Below are 20389 nucleotides of genomic sequence, written 5' to 3' on the forward strand. Positions count from 1 at the left end.
GTTTAGCACGACTTAAGCTGTGTTTGTGTATTTTGTCCACACTAGCTATGAGTACGGTCCTCACATGACGTCACTGTGTAACTTGTTGACATGTGTGATCTGCACGACATCATAACACGCGGCGTATAGCTAGTTTAGTAAATAAGTGAGTACGTCAAAGAAGCGAGTCTGCACGTTTCCGTGAAATTCCAGTGAAGATACCTACCTACCTAGCTGCTAGGGTCGGATGTTATAGCAAATTAGAATATACGCTTGCAACCACTAGGAGAGCGTATTTCTTATTTAGTTTAAGCAGTAATCAAGTGAACAAATAGCAAATACTTTTATACAAAGTACCTATGTACCTTAATGGAGGTATGTAATAAAAAAAACAAAATAGTTTGGTAAGAAAATATATTTTACAAGCTGTTGCCCCCGATTTCGTCCACGTGTTTAGAAGATATAAGTTAGGAATTTTTGAACCACTCCAGCCCTCGAAGATGAATACTTTTCCCCGGTTTTGCCACATTTTCCATTGTATCTTTGCTCCTATTAGTTGCAACGAGCTGTTATATAGCCTTAAACCTTCCTTGATGAATGGTCTATTCAACACAAAAAGAAATTTTCAACAGTAGTTCCTGAGATTAGCGCGTTCAAACAAACAAACAAACTCTTCAGCTTTATATGTTAGTATAGATTTATGTTGGTGTTGAGCCAGGGCAGGTCGACGCTGGCGTCCAGCGCGCGCAGTGCGTCCTGCAGGCGCGGGCTCGTCCATGAGGCGCTCCAAGAGTATCTTGCCACGATCCTCATGCAACATTCACGTAAAGAATTTAATATTGTTAAACAAAACAAGACACACAGACAACTTTAGCAGTCGTCGTAATTAATTTGGCTACTTAATAAAACCACTATAATTTATTATGAGAATCTAATTAAAAGAAAGCACCTTCATCAAGCATTTAGAAGAAAGAAAAACCCTACTTTAGGAATTTGTTACGTTGTAGGACACGATAAGTTCGTGAGTGCCGATTGTAATGCGGACAAACAACGTTATTCCGAAACCGCTCTGAGGTACGGAGATTGACAATGCAGTAACAGTAATAATTAGTAATAAATAATATAATATTTGAGAAATGAAATGTTTCTTTCCTTTAATGTATCCAATGAAATCTTATTAATTATATCCTTATACACAAATCATAATGTCAGGTTTTAGGCTACATCATTCAGTAAAAAAATATATTATGCTGACGAAGAGTCGCGTGGAAAAATATAATAAATTTGTAATGCTAGGTATCAATAGAATCTGTTGCATGTCGTCTCGAACAGGAGACCCCCCCCCCTCTCCTGCTCTAAATGGACCCGTTGGTGATGTCCAGATTCTCCACCGTCTCCTTGATGCGCATCGAATTAAAGTTGTTGAACACCTTCGAAGGGTACTTGTAGTACTTGCCGAACGAAGGCTCGGCATACTTGGCGAACCTCTTCCACTCCAACTCCTCCTTTTTCCACTCCTCAGGCTTGACGAAGAACAGGATCGTCCGCAGCCACTGAGGCACGAATCTGTCCATGTACAGGAACCGCTTGCGCCACACCTTGTGCGTCTCCACGTAGTTCCCGCTCTTGCCGCCGAGCCAGTCCGGGAGCCTGCACGAGACCACGCCGAGAGATAGTATGTTCATGTGACTTGTTACACAAACATGTAATAAACAATAAACTTCTCCTGGTTCATTTATCTTGGTAATTGTTACTGTGGTAGTTTGTATAGACGTTAAATAATGTTATCATGCAAAGGTGTGCCATCAAGTGCGTGTGCTACTTACAGGCTGAGATACCGCAGCATCCAGCGGTACGTGTTGGTGTAGTAGTAGGCGGAGCCGGGGTTGAGGTGCGGGAAGGACTCGAGCACGTCCAGCATGCCCGCTAGCGCCGCCACCGTCAGCCCCGCCTGGTAGCCCTCGATCAGCACCACGAACCCCGCGTTGATGTTCTCCCATGTCGGCTTGTCCACCGAGCGAGGGAAATCTGCAAAGTTACTTATCATAAACGTTGCTTCTGCGACCTACGACGCAAGAACTAAAACCCTTAGTGCAGGAGTTTCTTTTCTGGGTTCAGTTCCAAAAGGGCACAAAAAGCTCCGCTGCCTGTCCGCCCGACTATGACTAGAATAAACTTGATTATTTCACATAAAATTAATTTCTGTTTCCGATATAAAAAATCATATCTCCTGTTGATTTAAAAGAACGAATTCGAGTCGTTTTCAATAACCGAAAGTATGACCACGTGTCTGCGTATCGCACCACCTATAAGATGCGGGCTTTGCATACCCTTTTTTCTTTTTTGTTGTCACCCTCTCCCCCTGCTTACTTATCACCTTATTTCTGCTATCTTTAGACAATCATAGCCATGACATCTAGTCTCCCAACAATCTTCTTCTTCTGTACCCTTCACATAGCTCTGGCTTTGTTAACTCTTCTTTCCCTGTCCACACTGTTTTAACTGAACTCCCTCAACCCGAAATCAGAATGTCCACCAACGGTTTTGCTGCTAAAGTTCGTAAACTGTTAAAAGAGAAAGTTTAGCTTATTTGTCCCTTAAATCTTCATCTTTCTTATTTTTAAATCTAAGTAATATATCTTAATATTATTTATAAGTAATATTTAATAAAACTACACATTTGATATCGGCGTGGCATCGATGCATTCAAATCATTGTAAGTTTCTAAAGGAATATTATTCCAAATAGCTCGGATTGGTGGTATAGCTGATTTTTATTAGCAGTACGTCGAGTTGCAACTTTTTTATTGGCTTCGAATCATAGGTGTTCGATTGGGTTTAGGTCTGGGCTGTTGGCGGATCAATCTTGTACCGTCACTGACTGCTGCGCTAGGAACGATTTGACGGACTGCGCTGCATGCGCTGGGTCGTTATCGTGTTGAAACGTCCACGACACTGGCAACACTTCTTCAGCATACGATATCATCGTCACTTCTAATATTTATTTATATTGAAACTGGTCTAGGCCTCCTTAATTTTTTTTATAGGCCCTGTGAAACAGCCCCAAATTTTGCATATTGCCTCCTCGTTGTTTCAAATGGTTCTTTGTGTGTTTGAGGATTCAGGGTCGAATTTATAGGCCGTCGCATCTTGTTCTAATCAGAAGATAGCACATTTTTCCATTGAGCAACAGTCCAATGTCCAAACTTCCTTGCAAACTCCATTCTGGCTTTTTTCTTTCTTCAGTAACGGAACTATGCGTGCAACTCTCCCTACACGTTTTGCCTCCTCTATATGCCTTCGGGCCGTCCTCGCTGATACTCCAGCATTCAGTGCTGGTCCAAAACTTCGCTCTTGATATAAATGGAGCCTTTAAAGGGGTCTTTCTTCGCGAGACCATCATGAGAGTTTGTTTTTCTTTCTAGTCACACTATACGTTGTTCTATGCGTTTTGAAACATGCCACGGCATTGTAGACCATGTTTTTAGAACATTCCAAATGACCTACTATTTTCTTGGACGGCGACTCTCGCTGGTAAAAAAATAATTATTACTTTTCGCAGTATTGCGTCACAACTCTTCTTTCTACCCATGTTTTTAATTATTATATTAGTTTACATATACAGTCCCTTTTTTATTGGCGCCAAAATTAAAAACACGCAAAATGAAATGCTTTTACATTTACATTTTTTGAATTTATAAGGCAAAAACTAAATCTCCCTGATTAAGTGACCAGATATTTTGTGCCATATTTATGGTTGATGTGTTTTAATAAGGTTGTATACAAGAATTATGTATTAATTTATTTATTTCATTTTATAATCAAAACTAGGATACTACCAATTAATATGTTTTAAAAGTCACATATAAGAATATCGAATATATAATATATTATAATATATAATAATAACCGTGTTTCGGAAGGCACGTTATTCCTACATCTTTGACAGTCGTTACAGGTAGTCAGAAGCTTGAAAAAGTCTGACAGCCAGTCTAACAAAGGGGTATCGTGTTGCCCAGGTAACTGGGTTGAGGAGGTCAGAAAGGCAGTCGCTCCTTGTAAAACACTGGTGCTTAGCTGAAACCGGTTGGACTAGTAGCCGACCCCAACATAGTTGGGAAAAGGTTAGGCCGATGATACGTGATAATAATAAGGACTTGCATGATAACATTTCTTGGTGTTTTAACTGTCCCTAATTAGTTGACCACGACTGTATGTATAATTAGGACAACGTAGTGTATTTTATCATAATCACATTATCACTTTTCTATATTTCTTGATATCTCTGCATCACCTTTTGTTTGACTGGTATTGAATCGGGCACTAAATTATTAAAACACGTACAATGGCGGTCATTGATAGTCATCAAAAACTTCAAGAGGACATTCGTTTTTTTTTACGGATCTCCTAGTTTAGCTACTTGGACTCACAATCCACGAGGTTTTTGTAACAAGTACTTGTGGTGATGCACATTTGATTTTTTTAAAGAAGATGTAATCGTCGCCCTAGAGTAGAAGCATAACATAATACGAGGTGTCATGGCTCACGCGTGGGCACCGCCAGCTCCAGGCCGACGCGCGGCTTCCAGAAGAACGTGCCGGGCACCGCCGCCTGCAACAAGCGCAGCGCGCGTCACTCGACTATTGCGGGGTACAGCCGCTACAGACATCGGGAAACACAATCACATTTCCTAAACAACTTTATTACCAAAGTCACCATGTTGCTATTGTGCTAAGGTGTAACTCAAATTTTAAACAATCTGATTGCCTTAACCAATTTACGTATAGGTACTTACCCGAGCAACTCACACATAATTAAACACCAGTATCATAAAAATAATATGTAGATAAAATGCAATTAAAGCCCTAGAAGGTTCAGAAGATTAGGTCCGGTACGTACATTATTAAAACAGTGGCCATTATTGCAACTCCTGTAGGTATATCAGGAACAACAATGATATACATACAACCACCCTACAGCTCGCAGTGTCCAAGGGATAACTATTTACTGTCTTGGAACCCGCGTCAAAATCAATTGCCTTGACATTCCTGTTAAGGATTTGATTAGGACTACATACTTAGTTTATGTAAAGTTGTCATTAAATTATTATTGTTTTCCTTTTTTTACGTGAAATATGCTTTGTATATGTATCAACAGTGTAAACCTCAGCAAAACTTACTTCATTGTAACGTTTTCTCTTCTCTGGATGACAGTTTTTATAAAAAATCTTAACGTTTTGCTATTTGATACTTGTTTTGCTAATTTACACTGTTTTTGCAGACATTAATTATAATGTAAAATGTCACTATAATATTTTATTTTGAAAAGAGTAACTTATGGAGTTTCTTTCCGGGTCTTCTCCATAAGAATGACACTTTGGAACCGTGCAACTAGAATCAGTAATGTAACGTTTTTAAAGTGCCTGAGAAACGGCCTATCTGAAATAAAAGCTTTTTGATTTTGATTTTTGATTTTGAATCAGAAGTAGGAACTTTTGACTGCATAGTTGAGTCAAGTGATTCAGGTAACCAAGAAAATACCACTAGGAGCGACGTGTCGCGGGTTACGTCTACGCGTAGGACAAGCGTTGATTCTCGAATGTTTGTCCTGAGTCTGGGTGTCTTTGTGAATGTGACTTAAATGTTTGTGAAACCCCTCGCAGTAGTATCAAATAATTCTTGAGATTGGTAGTAAGATCCGTAAACAGTAGGTGGTTGGTGTTGTGTACTGACCTGGGCGGGTGCGAGCGCGCTGAGCAGGCAGACGAGCACGACGAGCTTGGCGGCCATGGTGACTGTGAGCGGCACCGGGGCGCGGCGCTCCCGCGAGACACAAGCCATTGTCTTCGCTATTTGACACCTCTGCACCGCAGCATCACAACATCCCCACATGCTCTGCCAAGACTACATCTTAGGGCCTGCGCACACCACTTTATTCAATCGTCCAATGCTTAACAACCGATGCTTAACCTCGATTTTTATTTCTAGTATTTGTTTCAATAGCAGCAATAGAAACACATTTATTTCAAACTCTCACAATTTCAATTCTGTGGCATCACTGTTCATCAGATGCGGCTTAGTCACAGGCAGCGGTGCCTCAGGAATAAGTATAGTTCCGTTTTTACCGTTTGGGCACATCCTAAAAAAGTTGATGACGCGATTTTAGTCGACGGAGCTATTTGACCTCGAATTTTATGGATGCACGATAAAATTTCAAGACTCCGATACTAAATTCTTCAGCCCCACAACTTTTTAACAAACAAACAACACAAATTTTTAATTTAAAAAATATCTGTTTCTCGATACGTCTGTATTTTATACTATTTTATGTTTTTTTTTTGTTTCTTAAAGATAAAGATATTTTTTTCTTAAATATACGACGAAGGTGTCATAGATTGTTAAGATTAATAATATCAAAATAATAATTATCTTTTGATACAAAACAATCTAAATTGAAATTGATGAATCCATTCGCGAATATGATGCCACAGACAAACACGTCAAACTTATAACACGCCTCTTTTCGCGTCGGGGTTTAAAAATGGATAAGCTCGCGCGTCGGCTTAGATTGATACTCGTCATGATCCCTACAAGGTCTACAGGCCATGTGACCCTCTGCCTCGCGCTGGAACGCATGGCTCCAGCGCACGTGCGGTGTGCATAGACCCTTATTGCTCTCATATTCGTCCTGCGAATGTCAAAGTGTCGCCTGTTAATACGAGTCGACTGTCAGGTGAAACACGCGTTGTCTTAGTAAATAAGTCGCGGATATTTAACCTCGAAGTTATGTGCGATATGCGAGTCTCCACGTTTATGAGAACTGATATCAGATTACAAATACTTCATTTAAATAAATAATAAGGAAATCAGAATTAATGCTTGCTAGCATTAGGATAACTGTATGTACTACGCAGTACTAAAGTTAATGATTATGTTATAGTTACTTGGGTTTTAATTTCAGTTTTATATTTCATTAAATGTAAAATAAATAACCGATCAAGAATTTGAGGACCAACTTGTTTATGGATCTCCAATTATATCCTCTTCATGGATGATTTAGAACTAACCGTTTAGTTTAATCGTCCATAGACTGCAATGGAAACGCTTTTACAATTGTTTTTGTAAAGTCAGGGCCATTGAATAAAACGACGATATAATTTGGTAAGAAAATATATATTATGAATGTTGTTGATCAGAGCGTGTTGGTGTTGGGCCAGGGCAGGTCGACGCTGGCCACGTCCAGCGCGAGGATGTCCGCGCGCGCCCGCAGCGCGTCCTGCAGTCGGGGGCGCGTGCGGCCCGCCTCGCCGTGCGCCCACTCCTTGACGTAGGTGCCCGCCTCCGTGCGCAGCCGGACCACGAACAGCTGCGGGTGACCTGCGGGGGACCGCGGCGTGAGCGGACAGGCGGACAGGCGGCCTGGCACTAGTGCGAGCGCGCGATACGTACCGGCCACGGGGTAGGCGGTGAGGTCGAGGATGCGGCGCGTGCGCGTGAGCAGCGGCCGCCGGTGCAGCACGCGGATGGGAGTGCGCTGGCTCAGCAGCACGCGCGAGCTGTCGCTGTTGCGGTAGCTGTTGATGTTGGCGATGTCGCGCTCCGTCACGCGGATCGCCGTGTCGCCGTTGGCCTGCGCACCATATGACCTTGTGATATAAGTCTGCCTACACCTAGTGCATGCGTGTTCGAGCGCCGCGCACTCACCGTGAGCTCGTCGTCCTCGGTGTGGGACAGCTTGATGCAGAGCGCCTCATATGTCTTGCACTTGGTCTCTTCTCCCTTCTTCAGCTCCGCCAGTTCTTCCCTGTCCAACCAAATTGATTTTCAACAATAATGATTCACAAAATAACCACCAGTTCAATGGTAAGCATAATATTACCTGGATACTGGCACTAAGCTCTTGACGATGACTTGTTCGCCCTCCGAGATCTCGTCGCACATACGCCGCAACTCGTCCGCGGTGGGGGTGCGCTGCGGGTCCGACACCTGCACACAAGCTGGGGTCACTCACAAGTAGGTCATAAAGGCGTCATGCGGGGTGACAATGGTCGCACCTCGACGGCAAAGGGCCGGCCGTCGCCCAGGCAGCGCACGTCGACGTCCTCGCGTCCCGCCGACATGAACTTCAACCGGTACTCCGTCTCGTCCGGACTCATCCTGCACAAACCAGTAACGCGCGGTCAGTACGGTGGACTGGCCTGACTGGTCAGTCTGGCGGCAAGGCTCACCCGTAAAGGCGCGCGATGGGCCCGAAGATGATCTCCTGCACGGAGGAGTGCATCATGCGCAGTCCGTTGACAAGCCATGGCGTCTGCGGCAACGTGCGACTGAGTTTGATGTAGCGGCCGCCCAAGTACAGCGGCGCATGCGCAGCCTGCACGCTGACGGGCCTGGCCTGGGCGCGGGGAGCGGGCGCGCCCCCCTCCCAGGCGGGCTGCGCGCGCAGCCTCGCCAGCGTCACGCCGCGCAGCGCCTGCTCCACGGAGCGCCGAGTGAACTCCACCGCGAAGCGCTGTCGCTGCTTGCTGCGTGACTCGAACAGCGACGCCGACAACGTCTTCAGCACCTCCAACTCCTGCGCGACAGTAGGAACATAAACACCAGCACAACACCAAATCCCCCTCTCCCCTGGCCTGTGCCTCACCTGTAGGTCGTCCGGATACTCGAGGTTGAGCGTGACGAGCAGCGGCGACACGGCGCCCGAGTCCAGGGTAATGCCGACGTGCGCGGCCAGATGCGCGCCAAACGACCACTTCCACGCCTCCTTCAAGGGGGTCAGCAGCTCTGCAACACAAATACTGCTGTTAATTCATGAGAGTTTTAATACATTTAAATTAATATATTGCAGGTGAGAAGGACTCACTGTCAGCATCATAGTCTGCAAACTGCTCCTTGAGACAGAGTGTGATGTAGCGCTCCCGCAGCATGGTGGCAATTGGTGCAGACAGTGCACACGCAAATGTGTCACACTCATACCTGAGCGATAATATAGTATCATTAATCTAACCTGACTGTTTCAGTCACAATATCAGAAATTGTTATCCTATAATCTATAAGCAGGTAAATTGGGTACTCTCCAACCAACAATTATTAACCAATAGCAATCATCAACCAGCATCTTATATATAAGATATCTAACCGCTTCTTGTCCAGCACCTCCTTGACCATGGCATAGCATTGTGGCCAGTTCTCCTCCTGCAGCACACCAATGCAGCTCACACATATACTGTCAGTCTTCTGCTTTTTGGCCGGGGGCTCGTCTGACTCCGCTCCATTTCTGTCACAGGAAGTCTTCTCAGTGTCATTCTGTAATGAGCCAGCCTCTTGCTCTGTTTTCTGGTTGACACCGTCGGCAAGCTCTGTTTGATCTTGTTCTTTGCTGTGGTTGGCACAGTCGGCTGGCTCAATTTTATCTTGTTCTGCCGTTGGGCCAATCTCTTCAGGAGGATTGGTTTCATCTTGATCTGTGCTCGGGTCGACATTGTTGGCATGTTCTGTTTTATCTCGTACATACTGTCAGAACCAAATCATTTTTTTAACTGTCTCTTACTTCATTAAAAAAAATATGAGGATTTATTAAAAGACATTAAATCAGGAATACCATTCCAGTTCATTCATACTTCGTTAATATATCTATATGGTTAGGAATTACAGGAAACTGTTTAGAATTTAGAGGTTAAAAGTATATTTCTGTAATACTAGTACGAAGTCATGTCTTATAGTAAAACTAAGCTAACAAAATACTTATAGTTAAATCTAAAAGACAACACATCTTTTGTATTTGAAAACCTTTTAAAAAACAAACACAGAAAACGTGCCTTACTTTAACAAGAAATTGTTTGGCTTCTTCGTAAGCTGCAGGACTCTTCAATCCTATATAACGGAGACAACATGTATCGCAGCATCCCAGCTCTTTGCATAGTTTAATTATTTTACTGTCGTTCATTATTTTATTCTATACTACTTATCTATTTTACAAGTTCCCTCTTTCCTTGCATGTGTAAACAAAACAATATTATGACATTTGTTTGACAATGACACGATGATTTCTTCCACAGATTAATTAACCAACTTGCACAGATGATGAGTATACTAGAAGCATCAAAGGATTTCTGGAGTGCTGATATATTGACTTGCTTACGGATATAACACAGCCGTGCTATGCCACGCCGGTACTTGTGTTTGTTGTGATTGTGACCCCTAAAATATTGTAAGAGGATGTGGGATGAAAAAAAAATACTTGGATAATGTGTAACGATCTTTTAAAACTGTTTTTTTTTTTGCGGAAAACCATATGATGACTAAGAATGAAATACTTACTGTTTGTGTTTATGTTGCTGATGTGCCTAGAAAAGTAAATAAACGCAATTGATATTATTATATCCTCTACAATTCATGCACATGTACAACAGTTTTAAAGAGGTAAATAATAGGCAAATAATCTTATACATTCACTATGATTGAAAACCATAGACAAAAATATTTATTTTTGTAGATGCAATTGAACAGCTGTACTGTAATGCTGTGCCTACAGTGTACAGACCAGCTGTCATGTTCAAACAGTGCGCGGGAGCGTTTTTGTCACCAAAATTTTCAATTTTGGTGACTTTTGCTCTGTTTTTTTCAATATCGTCCCTAATACAATTAATATAAAAGTTTTATTTAGCGGCCATTGCTTGCATTCTGTGATAATAAAATTGATTAGGTACAAGTTTCCCTCAGAAGCAAGAAATGTCTAACACGATTGTGCAACCAGGTTAGAAACAATACTTAATATCCTATTACTACTAATAACGTTATTAGACTAATGTGATTATAAAAACGTGGTCTTCGAATACTTTAAAGTAATTTAAATAACTAGACTCCATTATTTAATTGTTCTATAAAGAAATCTAATTGTGACTGGTTAACAAATTCTGATGGTAGGAACGGTCTACTTTCATTGATATTAATTGTTTTCTATGTTTAGTTACCGAATATATTTTCTTTCCGGCGTTTGGAGCATGATTTGATGATTTCATACATAAAATTATTCTCCATACATTCACGGGGTAATGTGTGACCGTATCCGTTAGCAGCAGAACATTCGGTAATTATGTTAACACTGAACACGGTTTGGAGTTAATGTTGGTTATGACTTATGAGTGATTTTTCCACGTACTAGCCTACTAGGTGGCTGGGGGCTAGGTACCTACATACATACTTAAGCAATTAAGTATGTAATCAAAATTTGGAACATGCTTCTATTTTGAAGTCACTGAAAATAGAAATAAAAAATCCTTTACTAAGAAGGTATAAGCGATTTAGTCTCCAGAGCGGCGCTTCCCAGTGATCTGCACTAATGCCGTGAAACACGCAAGGTTTATACATAACATATTGTGTGCCCGTCACACTCATGACAACTCTCAAGGTCTTCTAAATGTAAGGTATTGTGTTTTGATACTGAACACTCCACTCAAGCCAATTAATGTTTCGCTTTGAATACAGTTGTGGAGTTAGGTATCAGGAGTACGGTACTAGAAGTATGTTAAAGCCAAGTTACGAGAACGTGCGAACATAGTATGTTCGTGGTGGCCAGTGGCGGCGATAAAGAAACCGGTCCCGCGGGTAGGTAGGTGCCGCGGTCCGCGCTCTGTGTACACAACGCGGATCGCGGATGAGCTCAGCGTTGCCTCTTCCCACTAAATATTATGTTCAAGTGAATCCTCCTTGGCAATGTTAACACGAAATACGCTTACACAGTTTCTAGAGATGAGGCGATATTTTCGCATCTGGTTGTGGTAGGGAAACACTTGAACTTTACCTAGATTGTTAAGTAGACAGAAAGTATGATCTCAAACTACTTGCTTCAATATTTAATGAAAAAGTCACATGTATTTACGAATGCGTGTGTAAACTTCATATTAAAATTTATCGTGGGATATTGAGTAACGGTTCCCGTGGATGTGTTTAGGATGTACAGCGTTGTAAGTGGTGCACTACAAGACAGAGTCGCGGCGCGGGGTGCCTCCCCGCGCTGCGATATGAGATAGCGCCGCGCCGCGCGGTGATAACAGCGCCGCGGCGCGCGGCGGCTCGGTGACGTGGCGCGCGCGGCGCCTGCTGTCCTATCACACTACCACTCGCGTAAACTATCTACACCCATACCGTATCTAATACACTACAATACAACTCCACTATTACGAGAACTTTTTAATCTATTACAATTCATTTGCAAGTTTAGTTCTAGAATAGTTTATTAACCTATTTATACCATAATTATTTATTGAACAACAAGTTTCCTGCTCTTTTTTAATTTTGGACCGATACTAAATCCTTAGTCATGAGCTGACGTCGCGGCGGGGTCGGGGTTCGAGCGAGCTCATGTTGGGTCCTAAACTAGTCAGGCAATCGCGATAAATACGTACCTAGTCAAAATAATAAATGTCTGCAAATTCCAATCTACAACGTGAACTTTGGACTGCAGAGAGAACTCTGTTCACCTCCTAATATACGGTATGTATCCAAAACTTGAAGGACTGACATACATGTAACTGATTTGCCAAACGTGCTAAATAAAATATTGAAAGGTGCGTATTATAACATGAAACTATATTTCTGCAGCACAGCATAAACGACAAATAGAACCTTGATTTTATTAAATTTCCCAAAACTAACAAGTTTTCAGTGCTACAATAATTAATCTGCACGATATTGTTTAAAACTAGCTGTTGCCCGCGACGTGTCGTCCACGTGGTTAGAAGATCTTGAACCATTTTCGCAGCGCACGCATCGGAAGCCCTTAAGGATGAATAACTTTCCCAGTTTTTTTTCACTTTTTCCATTGTATCTTCGCTCCTATTAATCGCACCGTGATTTTATATAGCCTTTAGCCTTCCTCAATGAATGGTTTATTCAACACAAATATTTTTTCAATTTCAACCCGTAGTTCCTGAGATTAGAGCGTTCAAACAAACAAACAAACTCTTCAGCTTTATATATTAGTTGATCGGATCGGTTGATCGATTTTCAATATACTTATAAATTTTCAATCATTTAACGCTATCTACTCTACAGCCCTATATACATACTGTAGAGTATTGATTTATGTTTCAATAAGTAGTGTTAATTATTTATTATCTGTTTAGGCAGGGGCTACGTCATGTATTTGTTGATTAGCTGAGATTGATTTCAGTGTAAGTAGCTGCTATAATATTAGGTACGTACATTCACGGATAAGGATAAACTTCAACAATTCTAATATTACTTATGATTGTTGTTAGTGTTTAGAAACAATAACTGAGAGCCACTCTGAGCATGACGTACACAGCGAGCCGCGCTGGTGCTCACGTTGTGGGTCAAGGTGCTGGTTCAGTGCTAGCACGAGTATCAAGTGCTGTGCCAATTCCACATCTCCACTATAATAACATGCATTTATTCGTATTTACGAAGATGTTCTTTTTTCTTAGCCTTTCCGTCTTAATGCAGGGCTAAAGGCTTACCATTCCCCTATCATCTCTCAGTCTAGGTTTAAGCTGTTAACTAATAACACTATTAAGTGAATATTCCTTAGATCAAAGCCTACCTAAAAATAGCACTTCATGAAGTTAACACATCATCTATAAAATAATTAAAAACTACAATACTCGTATGATCAGATATCTTATCTCCATCACTGGGATTTTCATAAATTTTGATATTTAATGTAGCCAGCTTCTGACTTATCGACTTTGATTCATTCATTTCTCTTTTTTATGATAGGAAAATGTGACACGGCTAGGCATAAGCCTCTTCCTATGTAGGCAGATGACATCCAGCATCGCTCGCTACGAAGTAGCAGCAACCGGTTCTTTGTCTTCAAGGAATTCCATGAAACAAAATAGTAAGAAAGGAGCCCGAGTGTCTTTAATTTACTTATTATCATAACTGAAAAAGTCATACTGGGTTGAAACCTGCAAGTCCGTTCAATGAACCACAATCCTACCGTGACAATACCATGATGAATTAAGACAAATTGTCATGCGACTTGCTGTTCTGGTTATTGTACAGAAATGGATGATGTTTCAAGTCACATTATATAGACAAGCATCAGTTCATGGTATCAGAACCTTTACTGAATTCAAAGGGTAATTGCTATCATAATTTTTATGGAAAAATACTTCATTTCTAAAAGTAAATTGAAATAGATTTCTTTTTGAGATCTAAAAAGTTAATAGGTACGAAAAAAATAGAACTAAAGAAAATTGAGTGGATTGTTATTAAAAGGTGCAAGGGTTTTCATACACGTATTTATAGTATAATAGGACGTCTATAATAGTAGTTACACTAATTTTTGATCTAATCAGTGACCTCGAGCATGAGCTGACGCGGCGGCGGTAAGGTCCGAAACTAGTCGGTCAATCCCGATAGATAGGCGTGATTAAAGTGTTGTATTATTTAATTATAAATCATCCTTACGATAGTTACTATAAAAAAATGAGCAAATTGTGTTTGTGCTCTTTGTATAAAATGACAGAAAGTATATTGTTTACAAAGTCAAGCATCGTTACCCTACTCTACCCAAACCTTCGATGTCAGTAAGTGGCCGTTTCATAAGTGAGAGAGGGTATCTCGTAAGCCACGAGTGGAGCATGTGTGTCCCGGCCGCGGCGCTGATGACCGAGACCGAGTAAATCCTTTCGCGAAGGTTTCACGCTCGTTGTGTAATTTGTATTGCTGCTGATAATATACATTGTGTTATTGATAACGCCGCGCTTGGCTACGCGCTGGCCTAATGAGGCACACGTAACTTTTAATACTAATAATATTGTTAACTTGTGACGTGGCCATGTTATCGTCAGGCTAATGTATTTCCACAACGCTTTTCTTTAAATTAGATTCCTATTAATCGTCTCCAGCTTTAGTAGAGAGCGTGGTTCGCGATAGTATCATGCATCATAGTGCAGCCGGGCTCAAAACAGTGGCGGATTATAGTATAGAGCTCACGAGGCGCTCGCCATCCACAATGGCGCCCAACATTCGATGCCTTTTTGGACATTACACTTTTATTACGTTAAATTAGTATTAATAGCATTTGTAAATAAAAAAAATTATACGAGACTATTGTGAGACCTGAGTAAGAGTCTTGTTATTGTCACGCTAAGGCAAGTCGATTCCAACAAACTCAGATAAATTAAAAGATATGAAAAAGTGATGTCATTTCGTTTCAGTAACATGTTGTCCTGTCGATGAAGACTACAAAAGCAAACAAGGATTGAGCTTGGTGAAGCCGGGTAGACGTGACTCATAAAAAGATTTCCACTGTGAAAGACTATTATCTTAACTAAGATACTTTACTTCACTTTTACTTTGTTATTTATAGATATCAAAATATAAATACGTTTTAGGAAGATAATTAAGTCATTCACGCTACCTGCGACCGAAATCTGTATCTCGATACTAATCGTACCGTACAAAGTAAATAGGCTACAGAAAAATCAGGGGGAGGGGGGTCACATACATTGTTCTGAACCCAAAGTAAGTAGCTAAAGCACTTGTACTATGGAATTCAGATACAACGAAGGTACCACAAACACCCAGACCCGAGATAATGTAGAAATAAGAATTTTTACATTGTCCCGACCCAGGATCGAACCCGGGACCTCAGAGCTAGCGACACCTTGAAACCGGTGCGTACGTCACTCGCCAACAATATTTTTTGGAAATCTGTCTGACGGACTAAATAAATTATTTTTGTTAAATACCCTACTGCCTAGCTGCCACACTTTATGATTTACCGCCTGGACAGACGGACCGACAGCCGCCTTTCCGTAATATAATAGGTGAGGTGAGGCCCTTCCCTTTAGGTGTGACACTATAAAAATTGCTTTGTGACTTAGAGTCAGGGATTATGTAATTCCTGCAGCTGTTCTCGCCAGTTAACCAAGTCAATCAAACAAGTCTACATCGATGGGCTAGCCATTACTCATGAGCACATTTTGATGATACTACTCTCAGCAGGTTGCAAGTTCCACTTGGTTGAATTAACAGTTTCCAGGCTTGTTCCCTGTGTTACGGTGCCATTGGAAGGTTCCATTTCTGGAAGGAACGTAGTTTGTATTAATAGATAGAATACTTGATATGCCGATTGTATGTTGCGGGCCCGCGAACAACAGCTAGTTTTTATTAAAAAGAGTAACATTATAATATGAAAATGTATAAAGTTGAACAAATTTCAAAGATATCTACCGAGCTAAACAGTTACTTAATTGTGGGAAACAGGCAGCGATGCAGTCATGCACAGCGGCCGTACATAATAGTGGCTATTGGACAAAAACATGAATGGCGATGTTATCCGCCCTCGCAGCGCCGCGCCGCCAGCCGCCAAGGTCACCCGATACTGCTCAACGTAATCGTTTAAGTAATTAACTCGCCAGGTTGCTGATGAATCAAACATTTATCTTGAATGGGTGTCATTACAGACTTCAATCTAAACACATAAAGGTCGATGTGGGCTTCCCGATGAGTTAACAACATGTGCTAACAATGGAGGTTGATGTCGCGATAATACATAAGGAACACATGAAGCAGAGACAGGTTTGCTTCTGTGATGTAGGTACGAGAATATGGTTGAAATACAATCGTAAATCATATGATTTCACATGTTAGGTGCCAATGTTGCTTACATAAGAACCTGAGACCAGCAGGTAAAGTGGCTTCTATGCTAGCGCAGAGCCGAAAGCTGAACTTACTGCAGAACAAGTAACTAAAAACAATGAGTGAACACACGGAGAGCGTGAAGTCCATGTTAGTGTGGTGTTAGCAATTCCCCCTGGCTCGGAGGACAATGTAAGTGAAAACTGTCGGAAAGCGGGCATTATGAACCGTGTCGCGCCCTCACCAGCATGCGTAATGCGCGGCCGCCGATGCCGGGACCACTCGGTGATAAAACTGTGCACTTACCTAATGTATCACTTTCTATCGCCGCGTTTTACGGCTTACCTGAGCAGTGATCATTTCATTCGTTGGTCTTCTGAGTAGTGGTCCTATAACCTTACGAGAGTTAGCCAATTAAGTGCGAAACCTTTATATTTTCCTTAATTTTTCATTAGGTATTATTTTTATGTTGATCTGACGGATATTCACACTCATGACGATAAATGTTATGAGTGAGCGGCTGGCAGGCTATACCAAGGGTGAAACTAGCAGTAAATTTATAACCCATAGCCGTAGTTTGTGGGAGGTATTTTCCCATGTAGTAAGGCATTGTTATGTTTGGTTGTTGGCTCGTAATATTGAGTCGGTCAGCCTGTACCGCTGGCGCCTGCGACCTTGTCTCGTCACGTGGTGTGCGAGCTGTGAGAGCACTGCAGCCAGAGCTCAAACTATGTCACTCACGAAGTCCCCTCTCGGCCCTCACACACGCTCGCGCATGTTCTTTGTATTAGCATGTGTTAAACAATACGTTATTGAACAATATTAGCGTGCCGAATGTGCCACTGCTTTGTTACCGAGCTTACAATAATTCATTGCTTCAGACATTGCGCTGCACTTAGTCGCTTTGCAATGCACAGTAAGGTGTACAGTCATCACTACACGTACGCGAACTGCGGCATCAAAAGTAACACCATATAGCATGAATTCTGTAGTGAAGTCATCATGAGTCACCCGCAGGTGGTGATGAGTGTAATACCTCCCCCCCCCCCTCCGAACCCGCGCGGGAGGCTGCCTCACGACTTTTTCTCAAGGTGGACTAGCGCTGCAACTACCTGAACCATGTAACTACAAAATCGCAATCATATATATTATGACGTATAGTAGTGCACACAGCTTACAAATATTATCGGACTGTATAGTAAACATACTTTTAACATTTCTGTTATAAGTTAGTAATTAATTGGACGGTGCCGAGTGGTAAGGCAACTATTAGTATTATTTTAGTGATCCCACGATGCTTGTTTCACGAGGCGGCTATATTCAGGCAGCTGATGTGTCCCGAGCAGTGGCGCGCGGCGGGTCACCGGCGCGCTCGTGTGGTAACTTCCGATGTGGCCACCTTCGACCGCGGCTGCACGCGGACGCGCGGACGTCCGGATTTCTAACGCCCGCAGTCCGCTCGTCCGCCTCGCGCGAAATCGTAAACATAATTTCTAGTTCTAATAACTGCTGTATCCTAGACCACTTCCCGAGCTGGCCGTGTCGGGCACCTCCCCGGCGCATAATGTATTAATTACGTTTTTGCTCTTTGTTAGCGGTCTCTACAGTAAGCCTAAGCGTGGGCTTCGACTGCTTCACTGAACCAGCAGAACCGGATCCAGCCAGAGAAAAGCTAGCTACTTAAACAACTATTTCTAAACGCACCCTCTGCGGGGTTCACTCCGACTCGACTTGGGGTTGCTAATTATCTTAATCATGTAGACGTTCTTCCAGACCTCCTTGGATAGAACAGATACCGTTGCTAAGATTTGTTTCCTGATTTTAAGTACGATCAGTTTGTCGTTTCAATCAGTACCTAGCTTGTGGCTCTGAAGTTAACAGAATCTATGCTAATATTATAAAAGAGGAGATTTTGGTCGTTAATAATTGTTCAAAAACTACACTACTACAACCTACCAACAAATTATTACAATCCATGAGATTTTTGTTTCTTTTGACAAAAAAGATATTGAGGGAACTTAAAGTTTCAAGTCGGTTGCATTTTATCACGAAACTCTCACTGTTTTGACTGCGCAAAGCGGCGTGTGATTCTTGTCCACTGTGCGCAACCTGCCCAGGTTCGAACCTTGTCGATGACAAGTATTATGTGATACAGACCTTTCTAATCTTAAATCTAGGTGTTCTTTTGTTTGATTGTGATTTGTGAGGGAGGATAGTAATTTTTAATGTTATAAATGTGAACATATAACAATACTCAAAATTTGTTTAAAGAAAAATCGGTTGGACTTCTAAAAGGCTGACCCAATATGAATGACGAATAGCTAGTATAAAAGGGCATATTATTGTATGCTCCTTTAATTAGTGTGGGCCAACCAGTAGGTAACCAAACATCAATTTTTGCGAGTAGAGACTTGTCTGTGTTATCTTATCTGCGCTTATATATAGAAACTAGCTGTTGCCCGCGACTTCGTCCCCGTGGGTAGAAGATATAAGTTATGATTTATACCTGCCCTGTTTTTTTCACATTTTCCATTGTATCTTCGCTATTATAAGTCGCAGCGTGATGGTTTATAGCCTAAAGCCTTCCTCGATGAATGGTCTATTCAACACAAAAAGATTTTTTCAATTTGGACCAGTAGTTGCTGAGATTAGCGCGTTCAAACAAACAAACAAACTCTTCAGCTTTATATATTAGTATAGAGTATAGATATAGATATAGAGTATAGAAGTATAGATGGAATAACTATCAATAGGAAATCAATATAATGTTGTCAGGTTGGGTAACGAGTATTACCGATTAGCAGTGTAGCGGCTGTGAGTTGTGTTGTCAAGGTGTCAGGAGAGGCAGACGCCGCGGCGGCCGCAAACAATGCGGCGGGTTCTCATGGAGACACGCAGACAATGTAACCACACCACTAAATATATTATAATAACAAGTGTTTATGTTATTTCTAGGTATTGCATACCTACAAAGTTTATTTCTTTGTTATTTTCCTTGTGTTGTATCCTTCAGCTGTTGGAACGCAGACGCGAGTCACTTGACGGACTGATAATATTATAATTACTTCATTTGTTTGAGGATCGAGTTACAAGAATCAATACGGAACTATTACAAACGCCCAATGAATGAGGTTTTGGCGGTATAAGTTTTGATAGACAAATAATTCTATTTTTAAATAAGAAGAAGTAGAGTTTGTGTTGATCTCAGGCTCTGCTGAAATGATTTTGTGAATTATTTATTTGTGAGTGTCGCAGGGCATAACTAATGATGTGTATATATGTATAAGTAGTGTTGCAGTGACCGGGTATTGGCCTGCGTGCGTAACGTACGGTGCGTATTATCTGTATCGCACAGTCGTGTTGATAAATGACAACTGTCACTGGTCAGTACCTACTAGTCAGTAGTACAGCTGTGCAATGAGATGCCGCCTGTTGTCACGCGGTTTCGACTTCGATACCTTCGCGCGCAACCAATCATCAAATAAATATTATACAACCACTAGCTAGTTTTACTAATTAGTAATTGCACCAAAGAATTTTTAACAAATTAGATATCCATTAATTACAGTACAATATAGTGTGATAATTAATCACATTTAATAGTACATTATGAGTTTTCCTTTTCAGGGAATGTTGTAATATAATGAACGAAACATGAAAGAAAATATCTATGAGAGTGAATAATGTCCTGTGTGGCTGTGTGTAGTGTAGAGGAGGCGGGCGGTGTGTGACGTCACGGAGCGGAGCCAGCTGAGGGCCAGCCCCGCGCGGCGCATGCGCAACACATACATACTGCGA

The 20389-nt window shown here is 41.7% G+C and overlaps 2 protein-coding genes across 2 annotated transcripts; both read right to left on the bottom strand.

Moving 5' to 3' along the window:
* Nucleotides 1-920: 920 nt before the first annotated feature.
* LOC113496027 lies at nucleotides 921-6257 on the bottom strand. The gene is made up of 4 exons (XM_026875081.1): nucleotides 5711-6257; nucleotides 4526-4589; nucleotides 1806-2007; nucleotides 921-1629 (listed from the first exon to the last, which is right to left on the bottom strand). Exons 1-4 carry the CDS (start codon nucleotides 5867-5869, stop codon nucleotides 1335-1337), a joined length of 720 nt encoding a protein of 239 aa, XP_026730882.1. The 5' UTR covers nucleotides 5870-6257; the 3' UTR covers nucleotides 921-1334.
* An 874-nt stretch (nucleotides 6258-7131) lies between these two features.
* On the bottom strand, nucleotides 7132-10004 carry LOC113496026 (putative tRNA pseudouridine synthase Pus10). The gene is made up of 10 exons (XM_026875080.1): nucleotides 9801-10004; nucleotides 9117-9490; nucleotides 8841-8953; nucleotides 8622-8761; nucleotides 8206-8552; nucleotides 8032-8134; nucleotides 7857-7963; nucleotides 7682-7781; nucleotides 7427-7607; nucleotides 7132-7354 (listed from the first exon to the last, which is right to left on the bottom strand). The coding sequence occupies exons 1-10, from the start codon at nucleotides 9921-9923 to the stop codon at nucleotides 7170-7172; spliced, it is 1773 nt and encodes a 590-aa protein (XP_026730881.1). The 5' UTR covers nucleotides 9924-10004; the 3' UTR covers nucleotides 7132-7169.
* Between the last annotated feature and the right edge of the window lie 10385 nt (nucleotides 10005-20389).

Source organism: Trichoplusia ni, chromosome 7 (genome assembly GCF_003590095.1).
Source record: "Trichoplusia ni isolate ovarian cell line Hi5 chromosome 7, tn1, whole genome shotgun sequence".
Taxonomy (NCBI): Eukaryota; Metazoa; Arthropoda; class Insecta; order Lepidoptera; family Noctuidae; genus Trichoplusia; species Trichoplusia ni.